This window comes from Centruroides vittatus, unplaced genomic scaffold (assembly GCF_030686945.1).
Source record: "Centruroides vittatus isolate TY-2023 unplaced genomic scaffold, ASM3068694v2 scaffold_712, whole genome shotgun sequence".
NCBI lineage: Eukaryota > Metazoa > Arthropoda > Arachnida > Scorpiones > Buthidae > Centruroides > Centruroides vittatus.
In genome coordinates, this window is record NW_027122715.1 from 1,042,955 (window position 1) to 1,067,170 (window position 24,216).

Genomic DNA, 24,216 nt, shown 5'->3' on the forward strand with positions numbered 1-24,216 from the left:
CTAGAAAAATCTGGATACAAGATAACCCAGTTAGGTCGAATCATAACTCATTTTTCTGTCAACCCTCGATTTGGAAAGATGATTGCTTGCTCATTTAAGAACAACGTTATGCCATATACTATAATCATAGTTTCTGCCTTATCAGTTAGAGAAATATTTCTTGATTCTTATATGTCAACGGAAATTGAGGGTGGTGATGATGATGATGAAGTAAGTATATAATATAATACGATGTCACTTCATGCCCACGTTTATTATATGATTATAACACTTATGTGTTGTGGCATTACAGGAGTGAAGTCTTCGAGAATGAACGCATTCTCTAAAGCCGGACGAGTTCATTCTCTAAGACTCCACTCCTGTAACACCACAACACATAAGTGTTATAATCATATAAGTATGAAATATTTTAACACAATTTTATTTATATTTATAAATTAATATTTTCAACTAAATGAGTATATGATGATATTTTGTAAAATAACTTTATGTATTAATTTTGATGATAAATTCATCAATCATATAATTTTATTTTTGTTAATGTTCATACCAAAAACTGCTTAAGGGAGATCCACTTATTAAATTTCCAACTAACTTCTTTCAAATGTCATTTGTCCATCTTCAGAGTTGATTTCTGGTTTAAATGTTTTTGAATTTTTTCATAGACATTCCAATGGAACAATTTAATTTAATTTAATCAATCCACAGTTAATTTTATGCAGTTATATATACATAATGATTAAAATTTATTATATATTATATAATTTGTATTTATTTTATGAAAGATATAATGCAGAAAAAATTTATCTCTTATATAAGTATTTGCAAACAAGTTGTGTTGAAATTTTGTACTGAAGATATAGATATTTTTGTACAGATTAGTTGTGATCAATTTAATTATTGCGTATTTAGCTATTATTTATAATATGGTAGTTTAACATATGGTTAAATGATATTGAATTTTTTCTACTTTATATTGAATTTCAGTCATTTTTTAAAATTTAATAATAAATTTAATTACAAAACCTTTTCAATTTTCTGTATTTAGAATAATAAATCTACAGAAAATAAAAGATGGAAAAGCTTGAGAATGCAATGGGCAGAATTGGTAAGTCCATTTTACAATAATTATATTTAATTATACACATAATGAATTCATAAAATAAGCTCGTTAAAGATAAGTGAAATAAACTTTAAGGTATAAATGATATAAAAACTTTTTTACACTTTTATATGTTTGAACATACAGAGTATGTTTCTTGTTTAATTTATTTATCATATTCTTATGTACAGTAGACTCCCCTATAACACGGTAGATACGTTCCGTGTTACATGAATTCTGTATTGTACGATTCACTTAGATTTTACAAATACATTAGCCATTCATAGCCTGGCATTTGTGCAGTTTAGGGGGTACAGCTGTTTGAAAGGTTTTCTTTCATAAAATTAATCGATTCTAGACTAATTTGATTTGAACATTTCCAAAACATGTATAATTTTTTGGGAATAATCCATATAAACTATGCTATAAACAAAAAATTGTAGGAATACTTACTGAGTGCACACTGTTCGAAGACGCCATTGCTTATGCCTGTTTTCGTAGCGGAGCGGCTCATCAAATGGCGGATGCATTTTCTGATAAGTTATTCTTTCTGCGAAAAATTCGCTGAACTTTGGAGACATCATTAATAGAAATATAATTTTTATGGCCGTTGAATAATAAATGTTTTTTAGTAGGTCCGCTGCTCGTTTAAACGGCTTGTGCAATGTCTACTATTGGTCCAGATTCAACCAATCCTGTTGAGACATGAGTCGGTCATGACAATCTGTCTCATTCTTTTACCGTGTTATACGAGCCTCTTTTAGCGTGTTATACAAACATGATCGCAATTTTTCTGCTGTGTTATACGAATCTGTCTTATATGAACCCGTGTTGTAGGGGGGGTCTACCGTAATAGATTTTTTTAGATTAATTCTTATATATTCTTGTTATTTGAGTATTTCTTTGTAGAAAATAAATTTTAGATTACCATAAATGAAGATATTGAAATGTTTGTAGTTTGATAATCTAATACCATATTTCCATGCATTTTTTTTTTTTTTTTGCCAATTTTTACTAATTGAAAATTGAGATGGGAAAAATATGCAAATTATTTTTGAAGGTAGACTATATCAGTATTTATTCTTACAAGAAATCTTGATTAAGTAACAGAAATTATGGTTTTATAAGATAGTTTTAATATTTTAAAAACTCTGCATACATATTCTGAATATATTGAACTCTTACATCAAACAGTATGTAGCTGTTTTTGATAGATGTGTACACTCTAAAAATAAAAAAATTAAATTAATGATGACTATGATAACTTTAAAAATTTTAACAGAAATCATAAAATGAGATAATTACAGTAATTCTGTTATTCATTATATTGAATAAAAATATAAATAAATTACCAGCATACCTTAATTTTCTTGGTCTGATGTGTTGCTCTCACTGTCCAATGCCACGGATTCATTGTCATCATCACTTTCAGCATGCTGTCAGAGCAAATTATTCTCAGAACCATCCATAGAATTGGAAATACCTGTTTTCTTAAAACTCTTCTCAATTATTGTCAATGAATTAATTAATTAATTTCCAAGCCTCCGTGATCCATTCACATATCCTTTCCAAACTTGCCATAGAATTTTATCACTAGGAGTCAAGTTGTGATTGCCTCCAGCCATCCACTCTGCATAAAACCAAATTCCCTCCTTGAAAGGTTTATTAATTGACATGTCAAGTGATTGCAACACTAAAGTTAAGCTACTAGGAATCCAGCCATAGCCATTTGTCTATCGTATAATACTTTCTTCACTTCTTCATTTAGATGGCTTCAGAAACTATCCAGTATAAGGAGTGACTTTTGACAAAGTAGAGCACCAGACTTCCTCTGCCGCACTCTTTGCACCCAATCAATCTTTCATTAAATCTTTATCCATCCATTTATTTTCTTGCACTCAGACTTGAATACTGGGCAGAATCTTTAGGTAAGGCCTTTCTTTTGAAAATCACATATAGTGACAATTTTCGTCCATCAGCAGTCATGGCTAACATTACTGTGCACCTTTGCTTCTCACAGCCAATTATTTTGATTATGACTGACTTAGAACCTTCTTTTTCCACAGTATAGTGTTTCTTGGCGTAGCAAAAAACACGGATGTCTGATGTGAACAAGTGAACTAGTGAAAGGCAGAAGTTGTTTCTTGGCACATACACTTGGTATTCAAGACAGAAGATGAGAGAGTCTGCATCTTTTCTGCTTACAACTTTTATTTTATATAGTTTGCTTTATTTATCAAGATTTCAATGAAAAAAGAGAAAGTGTAGGATATAAGAAACATTTTTTTATAAGAAAAATTAAAAAAAAGAAATATGCTGCCATTCATCTGCATCATAGCATGTTTATGATTTTAAATCTTTATTAACATAGGAATAATAATGTAAAAAGAAACAATTTCACGCAGAATCAAAAAAAGCTTTCTATATTGATAGTAATATTTGGAATTTTTGCCATTAAATAAATACAGGTATTGTACATTTGATTCATGTACTCACATGATATAAACATAACTAATGAAGTGGGCTATAATTAGTTATAGAAAATGTCTCTCTATCACTTATGCTGCAAAAGTTGATTCTCACTCTACTTTTGCAGCATGATGAAAAGTGTCAACATTTCAGGGCTGCAGCAACAAAAGTCACCACAAACACATAAGTTTTCCATTCTTCACCACATGTGTGCATCCCACCTTAAGGATTAAATACAGCAGAATAAGCAATAAGGATCGTTCCATATTTTAATTCAAATCATAGTCCAAAATTTTACATATGAATTTCTTTTGTACAGTCAGAATTGTTGTCTGATCAATACTAAATATTCTACTCTCAACAATTATTTTTTAGAATGATCTTGTTCTAAAAATAATGTGTTTTATTTTTAGAATTATAAAATGATCTTCTGAATAATATTCGTTAGTTTAATACAATATAACGTAATATATAAATTTCTGAATGCTATTTTATAAAATGGATTTTTATTTAGGAATGTGCTCATGGCCTTGGTGATATTATGGTTTTATTAAAAGCAGTCGGAGGTACTGAAAATGTTGGACTAAGTAGAAAAGTATGTGATGACAATGGTCTGAGATATAAAGCTCTATTGGAGATTCGTAAACTGCGTTGTCAATTAACTAAAGAAGGTAATTTAAAATTTTAAAACTGTTTAAAAATAAATTTTATATTTTAGGTTTTTTTATTATTACAAATTTATTTGAATGCTAATCTATGAAAAAAATAATGGCTTTATTTCAGTGAATCTTTTATCATCAAAATATAATTATTGTATGGATCCAAAACTTGATGTTCCAACAGCATCTCAAAAAGAATATTTATGTCGACTTATTTTAGCTACAGGAATAAACCATGTTGCAAAGTAATATTTGAGAAAAAAATAATTAGATTTTTATGTAATTTTAAGTAATTCGTAAACGATTATAAAAACTTTTATATGAAATTTACAAAATTATTTTATTTTAGAAAAATTCCAATAAATGAAATCAAGAAAGAGAATAGGAAAAAATATAAAAATGCTTATCAGGCAAGTATATGTTTTATATCATAAATTAAAATAGTAAAACCTGTCCAAAACAGAACATGAATAAAATGGAAACCTGCTTAAATGGAAAAAATTCTTCAGAATGAAGTGATTTTCTACCCTGTTTCCCCGAAAATAAGACAGTGTCTTATATTAATTTTTGCTCTCAAAGATGCGCTAGGTCTTGTTTTCAGGAGATGTCTTATTTTTCCATGAAGAAGACTTCACATTTATTGTTGAACAAAAAAATTGAAAAATTGAACTTTCAGGTGGTTGTATAACAAACAGCGAGATGTATCCAGTCTTGCCTCGAGCCCTGATGCACACCTTCAGTCCCAAGTCGAACTTAGACGTGAGTGACGTATGTCCGGTCGTGTCGAACTGAACTTAAATAAAACCGAAGTCACGAACCAAAGTGAACTTACAAAGTTCCCATGCTAGAGTGGACTTCCCACGCTCGCTTTAACTTAACCTTTTTATAACATCAACATCGGGTTCAATAATCAATTAGTTCTTACTGAACCGTAGCACTATGCAAATGTGATGTGGCGTGATTTCCGGCCGACCAATTAGCGATCACCAGCCGAAATGTTATGCAAATCTGTGATTCCCAAGCCATAGTCTTATGCAAATCATGCCGTGTGGCATGATTGTCTGCTGATCAATCAGTGGCTGTACTTTCAAAAAGCCAACGGCCACTTTCAACGATCAGTCGATGACCATTATGAGTAAAAAAAAACTTTGCTAGGTCTTACTTTCGGGGGAGGCCTTATATTTAGCAATTCAGCAAAACCTCTGCTAGGTCTTATTTTCAGAGGATGTGTTATTTTTGGAGAAACATGGTATGTTAAATTCTGCTGTAAGCTGAAAACTTGTCTATTGTGGAAATGGAAGAGGTTTTTGGGTATGAACATAACTTAGCCTAGATAAAGTAAAAAATTAAGATTTCACTCATGGATAAATAAATAAAATCATCTGCAGGTGTAACCATCTTGTAGAGCCTGATGAACTGTATTCCAAGAATGATTTCAAGCCTTGTCAAAGAAATAAAGGTCACATGATGAGGGGACATGGATACAGTCTTTGTTAATATTAATTTTTGTTGGAATTAATCAGGAGCAGAATTGAGAACTTTTAAGAATCAAAAGAGTTTCCAAGAATTGAAAGATCAAGAACAAGCAAGAGATGTAATTTGTGAAAACAATGAGAATAAAATGACAGTGCTTTGTATGGAGTAGTTAGTAACTAATTAGTACCAAGTATATGAAAAAGTTGATTAACATGTTGATAATTAAGAGATTGAAATAAATGGTTAATTACATTATTAAAATCTCTCAAGAAGTTATATCACAGAATAACCTTATTTGCATTATTTTTGTTTTTTAATTATTTTTTATGGAATTTCTTAGGAATGCTCATATCTTACATATATCAAAATAGTAATAGTAATGATAGATTTAACTTATTTAGTGGTTTACTCTATCTAAATAATAAACATATATATTATATATATTATATATATAATATATGAATTATTATTATATATTATATATATATATATTATTAATATATATTTATAAAAATTTTGTATTGTGGCATTAAAACACATAGAATATCATAAAACATTAATTTCTTTTTCATGAATAGCTTGAGTGCTATATGCTGAGATTTCAGATTCCATTAGTTTACAGATCATAGTTTATTCAGAACTAGTTTAAAAAAAATAATTATTTATGACAATATATTCAATAAAATTTATTGCATGATTGCATGTATGCAAGTACTAGCAGTTCAAAATATACCAAATTAAAATTTTTCTCATGAATAAAATTTTTTTTTAAATCTTTTATTGAAAATAACTATATTTTAATACTAAAATATTCACATATTTGACATAATATAAATTTATTGTTACAGTGTCAATATCTCGATGAGCCAATTTTTATTCATCCGGAATCTGTTTTAAACCAACAAGCTCCACTTTTTGTTGTTTATCAAGAAATTGTGGAAACTTCAAGAAAATATATGAAAGGTTATTAAATATTTATATTATTAATATCAATAAATTAATTCTTGAATTATGTTATAAACTAAATTGATACATTATATAAATTTAAATTTGCTGTATTAAAAGTTTATTATTTATAGACTTTAAAAATTTCATAAATTATAGTTTGAATTGAAATTATTCGTAAAATCTTATATAATTATTCTCTATTTACATAAACTAATATGTTGTTAAACATAAAATTTAATTATCTTACTAATAAATATTTAATGATATCATTAAAAGGATATATTGTACTGTATTTTTTCAATTATAACCTGGGGGTTTGTTTTTAAAATTCACATATTCCCAGGGTTTATTATCTTGTAACAGGAGAAAAGTGAGTAAAAATTGAAAGAAATACCTTAATTACTTATACATTTTTTGGTACTATTAAAATCTTTTATTGACTGTATTTATGGGTTACAGTTACAATATTTGAAATTATTACTATTTTTATAGTTAGCCTGATTCAGTGTCTTCCAGTTGAGTTATTATATTGTCATACATATCTGCTATTAAAGATCTTTTGAAGAAGTGGGAGGATGTCAGAACAACGGTCTTAGACTGGCATCCAAACCAGGTTGAGGTTAATAGACTTGGGGATCTCTACAATTACAATGCTATTAATTACTTCTGAAAAATCCTGAAGAAGAGAGAAAAGCTTCGACATTTGACAGATTCTTTAACCCCCACAAATGGAAAAAAACATGACTAATAAAAATGCAAGACTGTGTATATATGTATTTTTATTATTACATATAAATAAACGTAGTAAGAAAGTATATATTTTTTATTTTTTGGGGTCTCCAGAACGAATTAATTAAATTCCTATTAAAACCTATGGTAAATCAATAATCGGTTAATGAACAATTCGGATAGCGAACAAAGCCTTGGAATGGATTATGTTCGTTAACCGATCACCCACTGTATTTAAAAAATATTTTGTCAATAAATTATTATGTATTTTTCCATCAAGTAATTACTTATTAAGAAAATAAATCAGTAATAATAATTTTGTTTATATTTTACAAAATAAGAATAATTTTTTTATTTGTTTTTATTTTAGTGATATCTGCTATCGATCCTTCATGGATACCATTAGTTGCACCACAACTTTGTTCTTTTTCTAAACCATTGGAAGAACCACCTCCAAGATATGATGCAGAAAGTGATGAAATTTTATGTCACATGACATCAACATTTGGTAAATATTAGATCTATGGATAAAACTTTTATCTTGAATGGAAATTTTTCAAATTAGCTTTTTTTTAAATAATATCACAGCAAATAAAGTTATATGGTTCAGTAAAGATAAGTTTATTTTTCATGTGTGAATTATATCATATTAATGATATATTTTTATTAATAAAAAATATAAGAGAAATACATTTATTATTTGGTTATTCTTAAACCAATCTGTAGACATTTATAAAATTATATTTTGTTTTCGGTTAAATTTAATGATAAAAATAATTTGTACTACAGGTGCACAGTATAATATAAATTGTCTAATGTAAAATAAATTTATATTGATAATATTCATGTTAAAATAATTAGATTGATTAAATTGAGAAAGTCTGGAAAAAGAAGGTATAAAAAAAACAGTTAAATTCTACCTAGGTAGCCCCAATGGCTGTGCTTCCGACTCTTCATGCTCTGAGCATGCCGCTGAGTGTTTGTCGTTACTACTTATTGATTCACGGTAGTTCTTGAACAAAATAAAAAAAAAAGGAAATGTCTACTAAAAATATAGTTACTCTAACCTAACCAAACCAAACCGAAGCACTGCCATTGGGGCTACCTAGGTAAAATTTGACCAAAAAAACTATTTTAAATCTTGTTTGTCAATTATGCTATTTCACATTTTAAGAATTTAACTTTGATAGTTCTACGTAAATATTTTAAAGCTTTGTATTTGTAGAATTAAAAATTCAAACAAGTTTATTTAATTAGCATTTATTCAAATTACTGTTTTTAAATATAAGAGCTATTAGTTTTCACTATATTATTTTAGATGAATTTGAAGGAAGAAGTTAAACTGTTGACTTATTGTCAACAGTTTAACTTCTTCCTCATAATAATTTTAAAATTGTTTTTTTATTAGGACAACAGCAATGGGAATTACCTCCTGTTGAATTAAAATTTCCTGTAACAACAAGTAGATACAGTTGGTTTGGTAGATTTTTTCTTGAAGGTGAAATTATACCAGCACTAAAAAAATATAGTAAATTTCTCATAATTTCACCCACTAATATGATTAAAGATTGGGCAAGGTATGTACAAATATTACATAAAACATTAAAACATATATCTAAGTTTAATTTTCTGTTAATTTGTTTGATTTGTTTTACAGATTTCAAGAAAGAACTCAATATGTATTGAATTGTCTTATAAATAAACAGGTAGACAGTAAAAAGGCATTATTGGAAGAATGGCAAAAAGATTCAAAATGTAAGTACATTCAATAGCAACTCAACATAAAGTAAAATAAAATAACAATAAAATAATTTTTTGTAATTGTTGTTGAAAAGATCATTTAATTGTCAAACAATAAAATAAGAAATGATAATGTTTTTCCCAGAAATATAAAATACTTGTAGAGTTTTCCAGCAAAACTCATTTTCTGCTGTGTTGAATATTATTAATTTCAATAATTCAAATATAAACTAGTATTGAATGTGTTTTTATAATTCAAACTGTAGCAAATTAGTGAAATATTTTTATATTTTGCTAATTGAAACTAAAATATGTGCATATGCTTTTTTTTCCTGTGATTTTTCTTCACTCGATGATGGTGATTAATAATATAATATTCAGTTTACAAGCAAAAATTGTTGCCCTGATAAATTATTCTGTTTCACCAAAAGACATTTATTTTTATATTAAAATAATTTTTAGTAAATTTTGGTTACTTGTACTTTTTAGTAATATAAACTTACAAACTTTTCAAGGAATATAATAAAAAATCATTAGTTTGACTGCTTAATAGCAGTTATTCATCGTTGACATTAATATTACAATCTGTATCAGATTTAAACCGATTGAAACAACTGAATCTAATTAGGCATCGTATTGTAGGAGGTCCTGCTTTAGGTTATAATTTCACAAAGGGAGAAAATTTTTATTTTAAAGACAAAATTATTGTCTTATCTTATGATAACTATAGATTTTAGTTAGCAACATTGTGTACAGTGTTGCATTTTAATTTTTAATTCTTTATTTTTTTAATGATTCCATTTGGGCATTTGTGTATAAGTATATGTCTTGAATATAATGGAGTAATACATGATAATTAAACCACCAACAAAAATTTTCCATTGCAAACTTTGTAAAATATATTATGCTGCAACAGAAATAATAATATATTTGACAATTAACATATTTGATGAATTTATTTTTATTATATTTTATGGAAACCTATCGTTGTACAAAGTGCGTATTATTGATAAACTTTAAAATAATCAGTATAATGATTACAAAGTAAAAAGTTTCATAAATTGAAAAGAAAATTAGAAGAAATAATTTTGAGCTAAAACCAAACAATTTCGCATTGTATCAGTTAAATGTTAATAATAACTGGCATTATTTTTCTTACAATAACATTCAGAATAAAGAAAACATTCTGGAATTACGAATAAAATGAAATTATAAACTGTCATACGACACTAGCTTCTTCGAGTGAAAGTCGTCAGATACAAGATATGTTGATAAAGTGAGAAATTTAGCCTCTGCAATCCAAATTAATCTTGGTAGACCAATCTCACAGCAATCTTATTGGCAAATTGATTTTATTTTGTAAAGACTACATCATATGCATTTTGGGCTGGTCTAATATTTTCCAGTCCCTCTTCAGTGCTACAATAACAAAGAAAGCAAAATGTTTAACTAAAACACGACGTAGATGTATAGCTACACCAAATTTACAAACTTCGGAAAAAACTTACAGTAAACGTTGGTGGTAATTACAACACTATTTCCATGGATAGGGATGGTAAACCTTGTACACATTTACAGGTATCCTAAAATTACAATTATCTATTTTGTACATAACTAATATATGGCTAATACAAGTAAAATTGTAAACAACACTTATACTTACAAGTTTAAAAAAACCAACTTTCCACACACGTGTATAATAAACACACTAAAACACCCAATTACTAAATAAGCTGACAAACAATTGCATAGATATTTCCAAAGCACCACCTAATTTACGACATCTTTGCACCAGTATACTTCATTCTACACATTTACAACAGTAGTCAAGTGATGACGTCTTAAAACTTATCAATTTATTTTATCACAGCTCCATCTATCAGATTATACCAACTATAATTAATTTCCATCCCTTTCGACGGATTAATTAAATTGTTATTATTTTGTTTTCTAATTTCTATATGTTCCTTGAATTTCCTTTTATACATGTCTTTTTCAATATGTAAAATTTTTACATTGTTTCTATTAATATTACAATTACTGCTATTAATGTGGTTAAACCACGGAGAATTATTATACTTGAGCCGAATGGCTGCTTCATGTTCTTTGACTCTAATTTCTAGCATACGTCTGGTTTCTCCTATATATATGCACGGATCATAACAATTACATTCAATTTTATAAACAACACCAGCTTTTTTTAAAGGGTCTAAATAATTATTACTGATTTTATTAATATGTTTACAGATGTTTTGTGAAATTTTAAAAAATGCTGATACTGTTATTAATAAATTATTGAAATTAAATAAGGAGAATTCAGATTGCTTAATGAGCTTAGATATAAAAAATATGTATCCTAGCATAACTTGGGTTATGATAGAAAACAGTTTAAAAGACCTTAGTATCCATAAGAATTTGATAAATTTAATAGAATTTGCTTATAAAAATAATCATTTTGAAGTTGAGGGTATGTTTTATAGACAAAAAAAATGGTATCAGTATGGGGTAAAAATTTCTAATTGAAATATTTTGCTTCATATCATAAAATAAAATCATTCTGAAAGACAAAGCATAAGAAATATAACAACTCAAAAATATAAATAGAAAAAAATCACAAATTTAAAAACAGGGAAAGTTTAATAAAGAAAGGATAAGCTAATTACAATTTGAATGTGATTAATTAAATAATCAATTAATCACATTCAAAAATTTTAAATCTATATATATATATGATCGAGACGAGTTGATAATAGTAATAATAATAATCAGCGCAGAGCCCAAACGGTTAGGAGTTGAAAGTTGAAATTTGGTACACAGTTAGGGTACGTCACGAGAATGCACACTAAGAAGGGATTTTTCGAAATTCCTCCCCACGGGGGAGAGGGACAGGATTAAGGCTTAACACTTTCATCAACAATGGAATTGTTAAGAGAAAGCGACGTGCAAGACGCAAATGCAGTTTTTTTCGTTTTTGCGGGAAATCGGACATATTTTTAGATCCATCTAAAAATTCTCTAATTAGTCTGGAAACAGGAGGACCCAATTCTTGCATTCTGTGAAAACGGGTAAGTTGACTGTAACGTAATAATCTTAATCTTCGCTATCATTACTTTTGCCCAAGCAACGCCAGGCCTGCCTGCTAGTATGTAAATATTTTTTGTGATATTTGCATCTTTGATGTCTTCTAACACTCAAATAATAGTTAAAATAATTTTCTTATTTCATTCTTATTCACTTTTGATATTGGTCATTATTGAAAGAATTGATTATTTTATAAAATTTCTTAAAATAATGGAAAATTCGAAATTTTTAAGGTTGCCATTTTTTCAAAAAATTACTGTAACAGTGATAATTAAAATCAGTAATGATGATGATGATGTAATTTAAATTCTAATATTTTGCAATATTCATTTGAATATGTGATTTATTGTTAATGCCTGACAAATGCAGAAGGTCATATTATTCCAATATACATTAAAAGTCCTATAACATCATAGAAACTTGAATATTTATCATATTATTTGCTATTAGTATGATGTATTTGTAATTAACATAATATTTTAATTAATATTTCTAAAAAATTTCTTATTAATTTTAATGAATTTTTAATTTTCAGATTTACTTTGGGCTTATTGTCAATGGTTACCAGCAGAATTACATAGCGAAATTTCACAAATATGGCCACCATCATTATAATTTTTAAGAGTTCCTGTTCTATTCTGTAGTTATTCTTAAGGAGGAGTTTCAACGAACTCTTTTTTATATATATTTCATGTATAGTAAAAATGAAAAAACATTGTTATGTTTGTATTAAATGTTTTTATTTATTGAACATATTTACATATATGTTCAAGAACATATATTTTTAAATCTACAAAATAAAAAGTATTTTTTGAAAAAAAGAAAAAACTTAATTTATATTTTTATCAATTTCAGCAAACATAACACAGTTTTCATTAAATATTTTATGGTAATATATTTAAAGCATCTTAAGTATATGAACTCAGATTTCAATTGATTAATAGATGATTTATATTTTTATCTGTTTTCATTAACTTCTTATAAATATCTATGATACTTGTGTTGCCATCTTTTTACATTAATGTCTATGCTAACTTCATATTAATCTTTTCTAGATTTAATTTGAATCATGTCAAAAATTAGCGACTCATTTTTCTCTTTCTTCGTATTTTTCAACATAAGTTTTAAGAAACAACTTCGAATCTAATAATTTCTCAACAGTTTTCTATTTTCAAAAAATAATATGTATATTTTAATTTTTAAAATAGAAATTAATATGTGTTCAGTAATATAAAAATGTAAAGCAAAGAGACAAAAGCATCTTTATATATGTTAATAGTAATGAGTTATTTGTTGAGTCTGTTCCACATTTTGTTTCATTAAAGATTTTTTTAATAAAATTTTCTTCAACATTTGCTTTGATTTAACTATTATTAAGTTAACTTGTAGATAGCACCGAGAGAATAATTTACTATATAAGTTGTAGCACAATATAAATTGCTTCAATAAAAGCAAATATACAGTGACATGTAAGTATATAATTTGTTTAAAAAATTTTTCACTGAATGAATGATATAATGTAACAGCAGGTAAAAATTTATCATCATTATCACAATTTAAAGATAATTTTTCAAACACAATGTATAATGTAGTTTGTTTCAAACAAATTTTCATCTTACTATGTAAGGGGCAATCATTCAAAACTCAATTGTTCTTCATGGAGGGATTAATACATCCATCTCTCACATACCACCATAAAAGTTATCAGAAATTAAACAAAACGGCAACCCACTATTTCATGGATATATTTATATCAAAATAAATGATATAATGAAAACTTAAATGCAAATTCACTCAAAACTTTAGCAAGGTTGAGGCCGAAGTTTTAAATGCGAAAACGTGTACGTCGGACATTCAGCACCGCTCTCCTGTAAGCCTAAAAGTTTGACAATGGTGTTTGGAAAGTCTGGAATCATGCTCGACATTCCAAATGCCATTGTCAAATTTCTAGGCTTACAGGAAAGCGGTGCCGAACGTCTGACATACACGTTTTCATGTTTAAAACTTCGGCCTCATCCTTGCTTTTGATTTGTTTAACAAAACATCATCCACTCACGTCTTCAATTGTATATTGGAATAGTTCCTGAAGTAATCTTTTGTTAAAGGAACATTCTTTGCTTATGAACTGTTTTGTAGGTCTAGTTACAGAATTCTATAAACATGCAGACTTCACTTATATTGGGATCACTTCTATTTATTAGCCCACTTGGAAAGAATATGGTCAGATCAGTTTTAGACCATTTAATTTCAGGAATGTGAGAAGTGCAAGAATAGAAATTCCGAGTATGTTCTAAAATAACAATCCTATATATGTTAACTTTATCAGAAAAGAAACATGGGAATCAATTTAAATATATAAATGAAATATTTCATCATTAAAAGGAATGAGAGTGTTCTGGGTTCAATGTGAAATGATATATTTATTACCTGTAAATGTAAAAGTATAAAGAAGCACTTCACTGTAGATACATAGTTTTATGATTATATTGCACTCTTGCTAATCGCTGAATCAGTTTTATTTGGGGGGTTTTTTTTTGTTGTTGTTTTTATCAGGTTAATAAAACATTTTATTTGATTTTGAATTGTATTTAATTATAATAAATTAATGAGAAAATATCAGTATTACATATTAAATAGAATAGTGGACTGTAAATTTCAAGTAATGTATGAAAACTATTAAAAACTTAAGCCTATAGTAGTCGTACAAAATAAAATAGTAGACCTATAAAGTTATTGTTTAGCAAAACCAATAGTAAACGAGCAATTATTTATTGTAACATCGTAACAATGCCAGATGCCAAATTTTAATTTAATTTAAAATATATGCTCTCCACCTCAAATTAGTAGTGGCTTGCCCCTGTATATCATACTTTTCCTTTAACAATAGAGTCGTGCCTGTCATCTATTAACTACTACTAGGGGAAAAGTTGAATTGAAAAAACGTGACTTCCAGTTTTCATTAGAAGTTCACATAGTTATTAGCCTTGAGACAGATATTTCTATTAAATAAGATAATTCATGATATTCGATTGTATTTAGAAAAAAGTTTATATTAAAACGTGGATTATTCGAATTGCCAATTAAATGGACCAATCAATCAAGGAATACCAACTCCATCTTTAACTTAAGCTTCTTCGTTTGTTATGTCATTCCACGTAATCACTATTCTTGTTTATTACAGTCTGTTCCCAGCCGTCGTCTTGTCATTTGTCAATATTTAGCTGCGTGATTTTTAAATCCATTTTATTTTCTACCAACTCTAAAATATTCACATTGTCAAGTAAGCAAAAACGTGTCTAATATTGGCGATCAAGAAGAAAGAAACTGAGAAAAATGACAATAGGAAGAGAAAAACACCGAAAATAGCTTTTAATTCTTAGGAATATGTTTCCTTAATCTGATTATTTCAATTTTTGTTTATCAAAATTAATTTTGTAATCGAAGTTCTGTTGTATACGCCTATACTATAAGTCCTATAACATTGAAGTTATACTAGCAATCGTTTAGACTTGCATCACACTGCATCAAAATGTTAAGGGATTGTCATTTCCACGAAGACAATTTAATGACAATATACTTATTTAAATCAGGTATTTTTCTTGCGTAATATTTGAGTATTAATTATCTTAAATTATTATCCATTGACAAATGATAACAGAAGTATGATACTCGAAACCTGCAAAGTGCATACCAAGCAAAATACATATCTAAACTATGACCCTCAAAACTGTTTTTAGTCTCTACTCATGGGATCATTCAGCTTAATTTATTGTGAGAGTTAAACTTTTTTTTATTACAGAAGAAGGCTGTCGCCTTACAGCTTTAGTTTTTTGGCTAACATCGGATGGAATGAGAATTACAAAGTATTTTTGGCTTGGAGCCACGACGGACGTTGAAATTAGACGGCTGGCATAAAAGATAAACGAGCACCGATGCAAACTTCAGCTGTTTGGCAAAAGAAACGAGAATTTGAACCCGATATATAAATGTTAAAATTGAGTAAAAGGTTAAGAAACTACACCTGTCGACATTTAAATTCTTTCTGGACCAACTATTTAAAAGATAAAATGACAGGAATAAAAAAATATATAGGGTGAAACAACGAGTTACTAAGAAATCAATTAATAAATAGAGAAATTGTCGAAGAAATCAATTTTTCCTTCCCTTTCATTAATTTAGTTAAATGGAAATAGAATGAAACGTGCTACGTTTATTACAATGTATTATTATTACTCAATTGAATACTTTAGTATATTCTAGTGCAAATAAATATGCTAAAAATTAGCATAAATTTTTTTGTAAAATCGTTTTCTGGTCTATCTTGTTTTGAAAATTTTGAAGGACAAGAAGGACTTACGTTGAACTGCGGCTATTCACCGAGCTCAATGGACTCTACAGGTCATTGTAGGCTTTATAATAAACCGGACATGTTTTTCTTATCAATTTATAGAAAATTATTAATGAAAAAAAATTTATATATGTATATATATTTTATTTTAATGTATTTATAACAGATTTATAATCGAGTTCCTGCTTGATAATCAACACATTTCTCCATCTCTATAGACCAATTCGAGCTATCTCTAATTGTGTAATTGTGTTCCTAGCGATAAAATCCTTATACATGTGTAATAGAAATAAAATTAACTACTTTAAAACGTATTTTAGTTCAACAATATCTTTTACGGTTTAAAAATAATCGAATCTCAATCCTTATTTTCTAGTTTATAAATATGTGAAAACGAATAAAAGAAGTCTCGACCACATATTTTAAAACAAGTTTTAACTTTTAAAAAAATCCTTGAAAGTGCTTAAATTTTTCAAAAACAAAAAAAAAGAAGCTGCGATTTTTATCTTAATCATCGAGTAATTTCTGTTTCTATTTTTAAAATGGTATTAAAATGCAATTATTCTTCAGTACAGAATATCATTTTATAGATACTTTCATTTATTTTTCCTCTTATATTAATGTAATTTTGAATTATTTTTATAGTTTACAATTAAAAAAAACCCTATATTTTTTTTTATTTAAAACACATTTTTTCTACTTTCTACTATAAGCTTTTTGTCACACTTAAAACTGGAGTATCGAAACTGTAGGTTGTGAGGTCACAAAAGAGGTCACAAGTTCTGAAGAGCTGAATGTATTTAAATTTCTATTGCATAAATGTGTAATGAAACAAATATAGGCCCTAATATGATCCATTAATGCTTAAAAATTAAATGTTTAGTAACTTGAATCAACTCTATAAAATTGTTAAGCATTAATCATAAAATCTCATATATATATATATATATTATTTTAATGTCTATATATCAAAAATTTGAACTTATTTATATATAATTTATCATTTATATTTTACATTAAGCTTTTTCTTATTGAATTATAAAGCAAATAAAAATCGACACTATCATTCAAAATGAATACATTAAGTTAAAGCTACAAGAAATTCGATAAAACTGCAAAAGGATTCGTATGATTAATTAATGATATTATTACTGTTGCATTTTCATTTGATTGCTATAATCACGTGATATCCGGTTTAACCTGTTTATAACCGTTTAAAAGGTTACAAGAATAAAATACTTCTATGCAGTTACTTCAGTTGAATACGGAGAAGTCGACGAGATGCATTATTTACTAACAATCTTTATCCTTTGTTATAGTTTAACAGATGCATACATTACTTACATCGAAGTTAAATATCCTCTACCTGTAAGTATATTTATGATTTTTACATCGAACTCTGTACATTGTAACAAATAAAACTGTATTAAATTAATTATAAATATTACTCGTTAAACGGATCAAATTTTATTATTATTTATTTTTTTAAATGGCGTAATAAATTGCATAAATCACTTCAGACATCTTAGCTTATTACATGTTATCAGTTATCGTTGAAGTACCAAATACATGTCTTACTATAGAGAAGGATTAGTTTGAAGGTCGAGCAATATGAAAATCCTTCGAGTGTTTCGTTGTTATTTATTACTTTTTAATCTGTAAATTAAAGTAAATACTGTAATAAGATTATCTGGAGTTTTTCCTCTATGAAAATTTTGTGTCGATTCATTTTATTTATTTATTTTTAACGAATGTTATTAATTCAGTTGCAATGTAGTAGACATAGGCTTATCCTATAAATATGTTCCTATATTTTTCTGAATTAATAAACTTACTTAAAAAAAACAATAATATATAAATAACATATGTTAAAAATACATTATATCCTGGGAATGAAGTGCAGAAACGTGAAATAATTATCTTTTAACAGTAACTTCCTGATCAAACCTTTCAATTGGAAGTAGGTCACGATTGCACCGTTTCGCGTAACTCTTAAGATGTTCGAGGTATAAACAGAAATTAATGATAATCTTTAAAAAGGCAAGAAAAAAAACTAGACCAAACAGCAATGAAATAGCCTAACCTAGAATCATAAGATAAACTTTTTAAATTGATACAATATCCATATCCTTTTTTTTCTTCTTCTTCTTTTTTAAGGGAGAGAGAGCCCCACCAGGAAGTCCTTGGCCATTCCCCAAAAAATGGCAGGCATCTCCAAGATTATTAACGATAGATCCGAATACTTTCTATCTGTCAACAAATATGAAGAATTGCGATGTCATCGACGAAGGCCTAAAACGATACAGAGATTACATTCTCGTAGATAAGCGAAATGGCAAGAAGGACGAAGATCTTTCTATTCTCAAAGGATTGAACGTCGACATTCGAAAATTGGACAAGAAAGACTGTGGATATCCTTCTCATAACCAAGACGAATCATGTATGAGAACAATATTTTTAACGTTGTATATTTTTTTTCGGAGGTTTACTACGTAGTAAATATTATTCGATTTATTTATTCATTTAAGTACGCGAATATAATGAAAATAATTATATATATAGGCCTATATAAAAAAAACGTTATAAAACCCACCAAATTCTTGTTGTAATAGGCGTAGTCACTATATTAAAATAAGAAAAGAGAGAAACCTATTGTATGTTAATAAGAATCGAGTGATGATTCAGTAAAATTTGGATTCCAATCATGTGACCAATTTCCATTATTTAGACAGCCTCTGCAGAAAATTATAAAGTAATTCTATTTTTTGCTTGGTAAGGAATGCTACTTTACATAACCGGGAATATGGAAATGAGTCGAAAAATCACGTTCATACTTTTAGTTACGTAAAGTAACGAATAGAATTCAAAACTTGGTTAATGTTACCTATGATTCCAAAATGGCGGCTCGTCTCTGATTCCAGCAAATAGAAGAAAGGAAACAGTGGGAACGCACGTTCTAACTTAACCTATTCTAATAAATTACCATAATTATTATTAACAAAATTATTAGAATAGGTTAGGTTAGATTAGAACGTGCAACCCCACTGTTTCCTTTCTTCTATTTGCTGGAAACAGAGACGAGCCGCCATTTTGGAACCATAGGTAACATTAACCCAAAAATTTCGTGGTAGAAGTTTCATACCATTTTCTGGAACTTCTATCGAGAGTGTTCCAATTCGATTTATATTAGAATAAGCTCTATTTTTCTCCTAAATTGCTCCTAAATAGACAATGTACGTATTTTGTATTATTAAAAAGAAAAAAAGATGTAGGTTTATTTACATTTACGATTTTTTTTTTAGATTCACTCAGTGTTCTTGAATCTGGAATTTCTACAATTCAAGCAGAAACGGTTTGGGGAGCATTAAGAGGTGTGTATTTTAAACAATTTTTAATTATCACAATTAGGTTAAGGAGAAGCAAGTAGTTTAGATTTTTACTGAAAGGCCTATTTATGAGTTATGCAATAGATCTAAAAGTTGAATTGGATTTAGATTAGATCGGTGGACGATGGTGATGGAGGAACTGTCGAAGAGGTGTCTCCCGAGAGTACTTTCTATGAGAAACTGGCCCCTAATTAGGTGTTAGTAGGGCTGTGCTAAACCAAAATTTTGATATCGATATAGATTTGATATACCGGTGATCGGCAAAGCACGATGACACGGACACGTGAAGAAAATACGGTTAACTCCGCGTGGCGAGGCGTGAACCCAAGACTAACTATCACGATGTTATCTTGAACTTTAAGATCATCCAAAAGCGATGGTCACTGGCGAATGATCTTAAAGTTACTCATTACTTTTAAGCCTGAAGGCAATGAGCCAATATGAGTAAAGGAATGGATTTTCCGAACTAGACACGAAAAACCACAAGTTTAGATCGGATTCTAAATTACGAATAAAAGTATTTTATTAATATATTCGGATTAAATAGAGCAAATTTTAAAAATGAACTAATTCAACATTAAAAAAAAATTCTTTTTTATATTTACTAAATAGGATTAGAAACATTCAGTCAACTTGTATATCAAGATAGGAATAATGCAGTAAGTACGAATTTTAAAACTTTAAAAATGATGTCTATTTTGGTGTATTTTATACAAAACTTTATGTTACAGTATAGAATCAATATCACCGAAATTGAAGATGCTCCCAGATATAAATACAGAGGACTTCTGATAGATACATCTCGTCATTTCCAAGTAAAAAAGGTTCTGAAAAGAAATTTGGTAAGTAGAAATAAACAAAAATTGTTTTTAATATACTACACGAAAATATTATGATCATATAACTTCTCTAATTTCATGAATAATATGTGATTTAGACTAATTTTAATGTTATTTTCAGGATGCCATGGCATATAACAAGTTTAATGTATTTCACTGGCATATAGTCGATGATCAATCGTTTCCATTTGAAAGTAAAACTTATCCCAATCTAACTACTGTTGTAAGCGTGTTTACTCGAATGAAGTTTGCATTTTAAATTCGCTGAAATTAATAAAAAAATGTTTTGTATTCAGGGAGCGTATAGTCCTAAACACGTTTATACCTACGAAGATATCAAAGAAGTGATCGAATATGCACGACTTCGTGGTATAAGAGTCATTCCAGAATTTGATACACCGGGACATACACAAGCAGTCGGAAAAGCTTTCCCTCGTAATAAAAAAATACTTGTATTTTATATATTTAATATATTTTAGAACAAGATTAATATATTTTATTTTATTTTTTATAGAACTTTTGACACCATGCTATGGTGAAGGACCTGATAAGCCCTATACTCCAAATTACACTGAACACGCTGCCGCTGAAATTCTTAACCCAATGGAAGATTTTACTTACGATTTCTTCAAAGCTCTTTTCGAAGAAGTGAAAGGTGTTTTTCCGGATGAGTACATTCATCTTGGTATGGACGAAGTTTATTATGCTTGCTGGTAAGGAATATTTCTACCCATAAGCGATTTTAAGTTGAGATATTAGCGAGGTTGAGGCCGAAGTTTTCAACGCGAAAACGTGTACGTCGGACGTTCAGCGCCGCTTTTCTATAATCCTAGAAGTTTGACAATGGCATTTGGAATGTCGAGCATGATTCCACTGACTTTCCAAACGCCATTGTCAAACTTCTAGACTTAAGGAAGGCGGCGCTTAACGTCCGACGTACACGTTTTCGCGTTTAAAACTTCGGCCTCAACCTCGCTATTGTTGGAAATAACGTTTAAATCTTTACAGGAAATCAAATCCCGAAATCAAGAAATTTATGGAAGAACATAATATGAAAGATTATAGCGATTTAGAAACATATTATGTGAATAGAACCTTACACAATGTGAAAGATATTGGTTATAAATATATGATATGGCAAGATCCCATCGATAATGGAGTTGTGGTATTGTTCCTTAATGAATTTGTTTCTTTTTTTCCGTTTCTTTACAGAAATGTAAGTATTTTAATGACTTTTCTTTAGGCTGAACCTGATACGATCGTCCAGGTATGGAAAGATACAGAATTAGATGTAAAAATGAAAAAATGGCAAGAATACATCGAGCCTATAGCTCAAAAAGGTTATCAGATGGTATTGTCTTCATGTTGGTATCTGAATTACATTAGTTATGGACAGGATTGGAAGAAGTATTATAAATGCGATCCAAGAGGATTCAATGGTATTATCTTCTTGAAATTAAACACAATTATTTTTATTACATTGTATTGCACGGAATATCTTATTTATATATGTATGTGAATTGCTTACGTTAGCTACCGACGAACAGAAGAATTTGATAATCGGTGGAGAAGCCTGTATGTGGGGAGAATACGTTGATGCTACTAATATTCTGTCTCGTTTATGGTAAATTTGATAGATTGTCTTACTATATATTCTTTTGTTTGTAATTTTTAATGAATCGTGTTGAATTGAATAAGATACTGTATTTGATTCTATACGATATTTATTAACTTAATATAATACTTTGCATTTTTCACGTGTCTTTATTGTCACGTATCATTTATTTATATATTTGAATATATGTTAAAAATTTGAAATGTTTACAGGCCACGTGCTTCAGCTGTTGCCGAACGATTATGGAGTCCAGAAAACGTTAACGATGCTGACAGCGCTAGTTTTAGATTAGACGAACACAGATGTAGAATGTTAAGGTATATTATTATTTAATACGGGTCTTAAGTTTATTAATTTATTAAATATTTTCAAATTCTTTTCGATTCTTTTTTACTTACAGAAGAGGAATTCCTGCTCAACCAATCCTTAACGGATTTTGTGGTGATTACGAATGGGATATGGAAGAATCAAGCAATACCAATGCGGTAGACAGAATACATTTCGATATATTACTCTATACTATCGTTCTCATTGTTTACCTCTTCCACAGATTTTAATAACTTATTTGGGTTGTGGAATACAACTATAAGTTCTATTAATTCTTCTACATGAAAAAAAAACCTAACAGATTGTCTTATTTGTTTTTTTTCTAGTCTTTGAATATGTTTTCAAGATGTTCCAAATTTATTTTGATTCTCTTGATGGCCATATTCGCATGCTTCCTATACTGTATCAAAATTTAATAATTGTTAAATTATATTTAATATTTATTAAGAAGTTATTATTTATTTAAATTAATATATTATATAAATTCTACAATAAATAAATTCTTATTTTTCCAGGCAAATCCATAAAAATGGAGTCCCATTATATTTTTATGCCATTTTTTTCTTACATTCAAAATAAATTTTATTTTTATTTTTGTGGAAGTTTTTTCATCTATACACTTTGATACATGTTACGATTATTTAGTCCTTTGTAGTGTTATGTATACTCGAACTCTCTTGAGAAAAAAAAAAAAAAAAAAAATATATATATATATATATATCCATGAGAAAAAATCTGTTGTATTAAATTTGAAATTTTGTTTGAATGATTAAGGGATGAATTATATTCCTGGTGCTTTGTATTAATTTAAAAAATTATCATTAAAATAAGCAGTTGTTTTGATATAATTCTTAAAAATTATAAAGTAGATTTTCAGATCTTTCAATTGGCGAATCGAGGAGGAGGAACTAAGATTTTCCCCGAATCCGAAGAAAAGAAGATAATGGTTTCTATATTTCAGGAGCGCCCATACATTGGGGCACTTGAAACACGTGTCGTCGGGTTTCCCTTTTCTTAATCCCCAAAGGCATTACATTAAAAAAAAATTTGACAGAACCATCAATCATCTGTTACATTGATCACTCTATTCTGAATATTCAAATTATTGTTATATATATTGCAATTACGTTATTCTAGAGCTTATTAAAACTGGTGTAAACATGTCATTAGAGATAATACGATTATATTCATGAAATATCATAAAAAATATACAGTGTAATTCGTAGCTGCACTTATTAAACCATTGGTATACGGAATACAAACAAATCTTTTCAAGAAGTGATTTAAAATAACCGTTTTGAGATTTATAAACCCAAAGTATGAATAGATTTTAATTGAGTTTTATATGTAGTTTGTCAATTAATTAATCTATCATAATAATTAATACATTTTTAAATAATAAAATAAAACATAATTTTGAATTTTGATTTATGTTTAATAAAGTAATACTATTAATTTCTATTTGATTGTTTGTTTCGTCCTGTTTTAATTTATTCT

The 24,216-nt window shown here is 28.1% G+C and overlaps 2 protein-coding genes across 4 annotated transcripts in view; both read left to right on the plus strand.

The window, feature by feature from the left end:
* kz (putative ATP-dependent RNA helicase kurz) overlaps positions 1–12,930 on the plus strand; it is a 68,689-nt gene extending 55,759 nt beyond the window's left edge. Inside the window, exons 21-30 of the mRNA XM_067287813.1 lie at positions 5–210; positions 1,049–1,108; positions 4,086–4,242; positions 4,355–4,475; positions 4,580–4,640; positions 6,543–6,669; positions 7,754–7,891; positions 8,792–8,960; positions 9,041–9,138; positions 12,740–12,930. Of these exons, the coding sequence (XP_067143914.1) occupies positions 5–210; positions 1,049–1,108; positions 4,086–4,242; positions 4,355–4,475; positions 4,580–4,640; positions 6,543–6,669; positions 7,754–7,891; positions 8,792–8,960; positions 9,041–9,138; positions 12,740–12,819 (1,217 nt within the window). The 3' untranslated portion in view covers positions 12,820–12,930. The remainder of the gene's footprint in view (positions 1–4; positions 211–1,048; positions 1,109–4,085; positions 4,243–4,354; positions 4,476–4,579; positions 4,641–6,542; positions 6,670–7,753; positions 7,892–8,791; positions 8,961–9,040; positions 9,139–12,739) is intronic.
* Positions 12,931–17,731: 4,801 nt separating this feature from the next.
* Positions 17,732–23,410, plus strand: LOC136989608 (beta-hexosaminidase subunit beta-like). 3 transcript variants are annotated; one of them, XM_067287825.1, is made up of 14 exons: positions 17,732–17,920; positions 18,710–18,992; positions 19,855–19,923; positions 20,551–20,597; positions 20,670–20,780; positions 20,899–21,000; positions 21,074–21,212; positions 21,292–21,490; positions 21,786–21,942; positions 22,021–22,216; positions 22,311–22,401; positions 22,605–22,709; positions 22,793–22,877; positions 22,943–23,228. In XM_067287825.1, exons 1-14 carry the CDS (start codon positions 17,834–17,836, stop codon positions 22,979–22,981), a joined length of 1,710 nt encoding a protein of 569 aa, XP_067143926.1. In that variant the 5' UTR covers positions 17,732–17,833; the 3' UTR covers positions 22,982–23,228. The 3 variants fall into 3 exon arrangements, with proteins under 3 accessions (XP_067143926.1, XP_067143925.1, XP_067143927.1); XM_067287826.1 differs by lacking the exon at positions 22,943–23,228 and adding an exon at positions 23,235–23,410 and having other exon boundaries at positions 17,733–17,920; XM_067287824.1 differs by having other exon boundaries at positions 22,793–23,228.
* Positions 23,411–24,216: the final 806 nt, after the last annotated feature.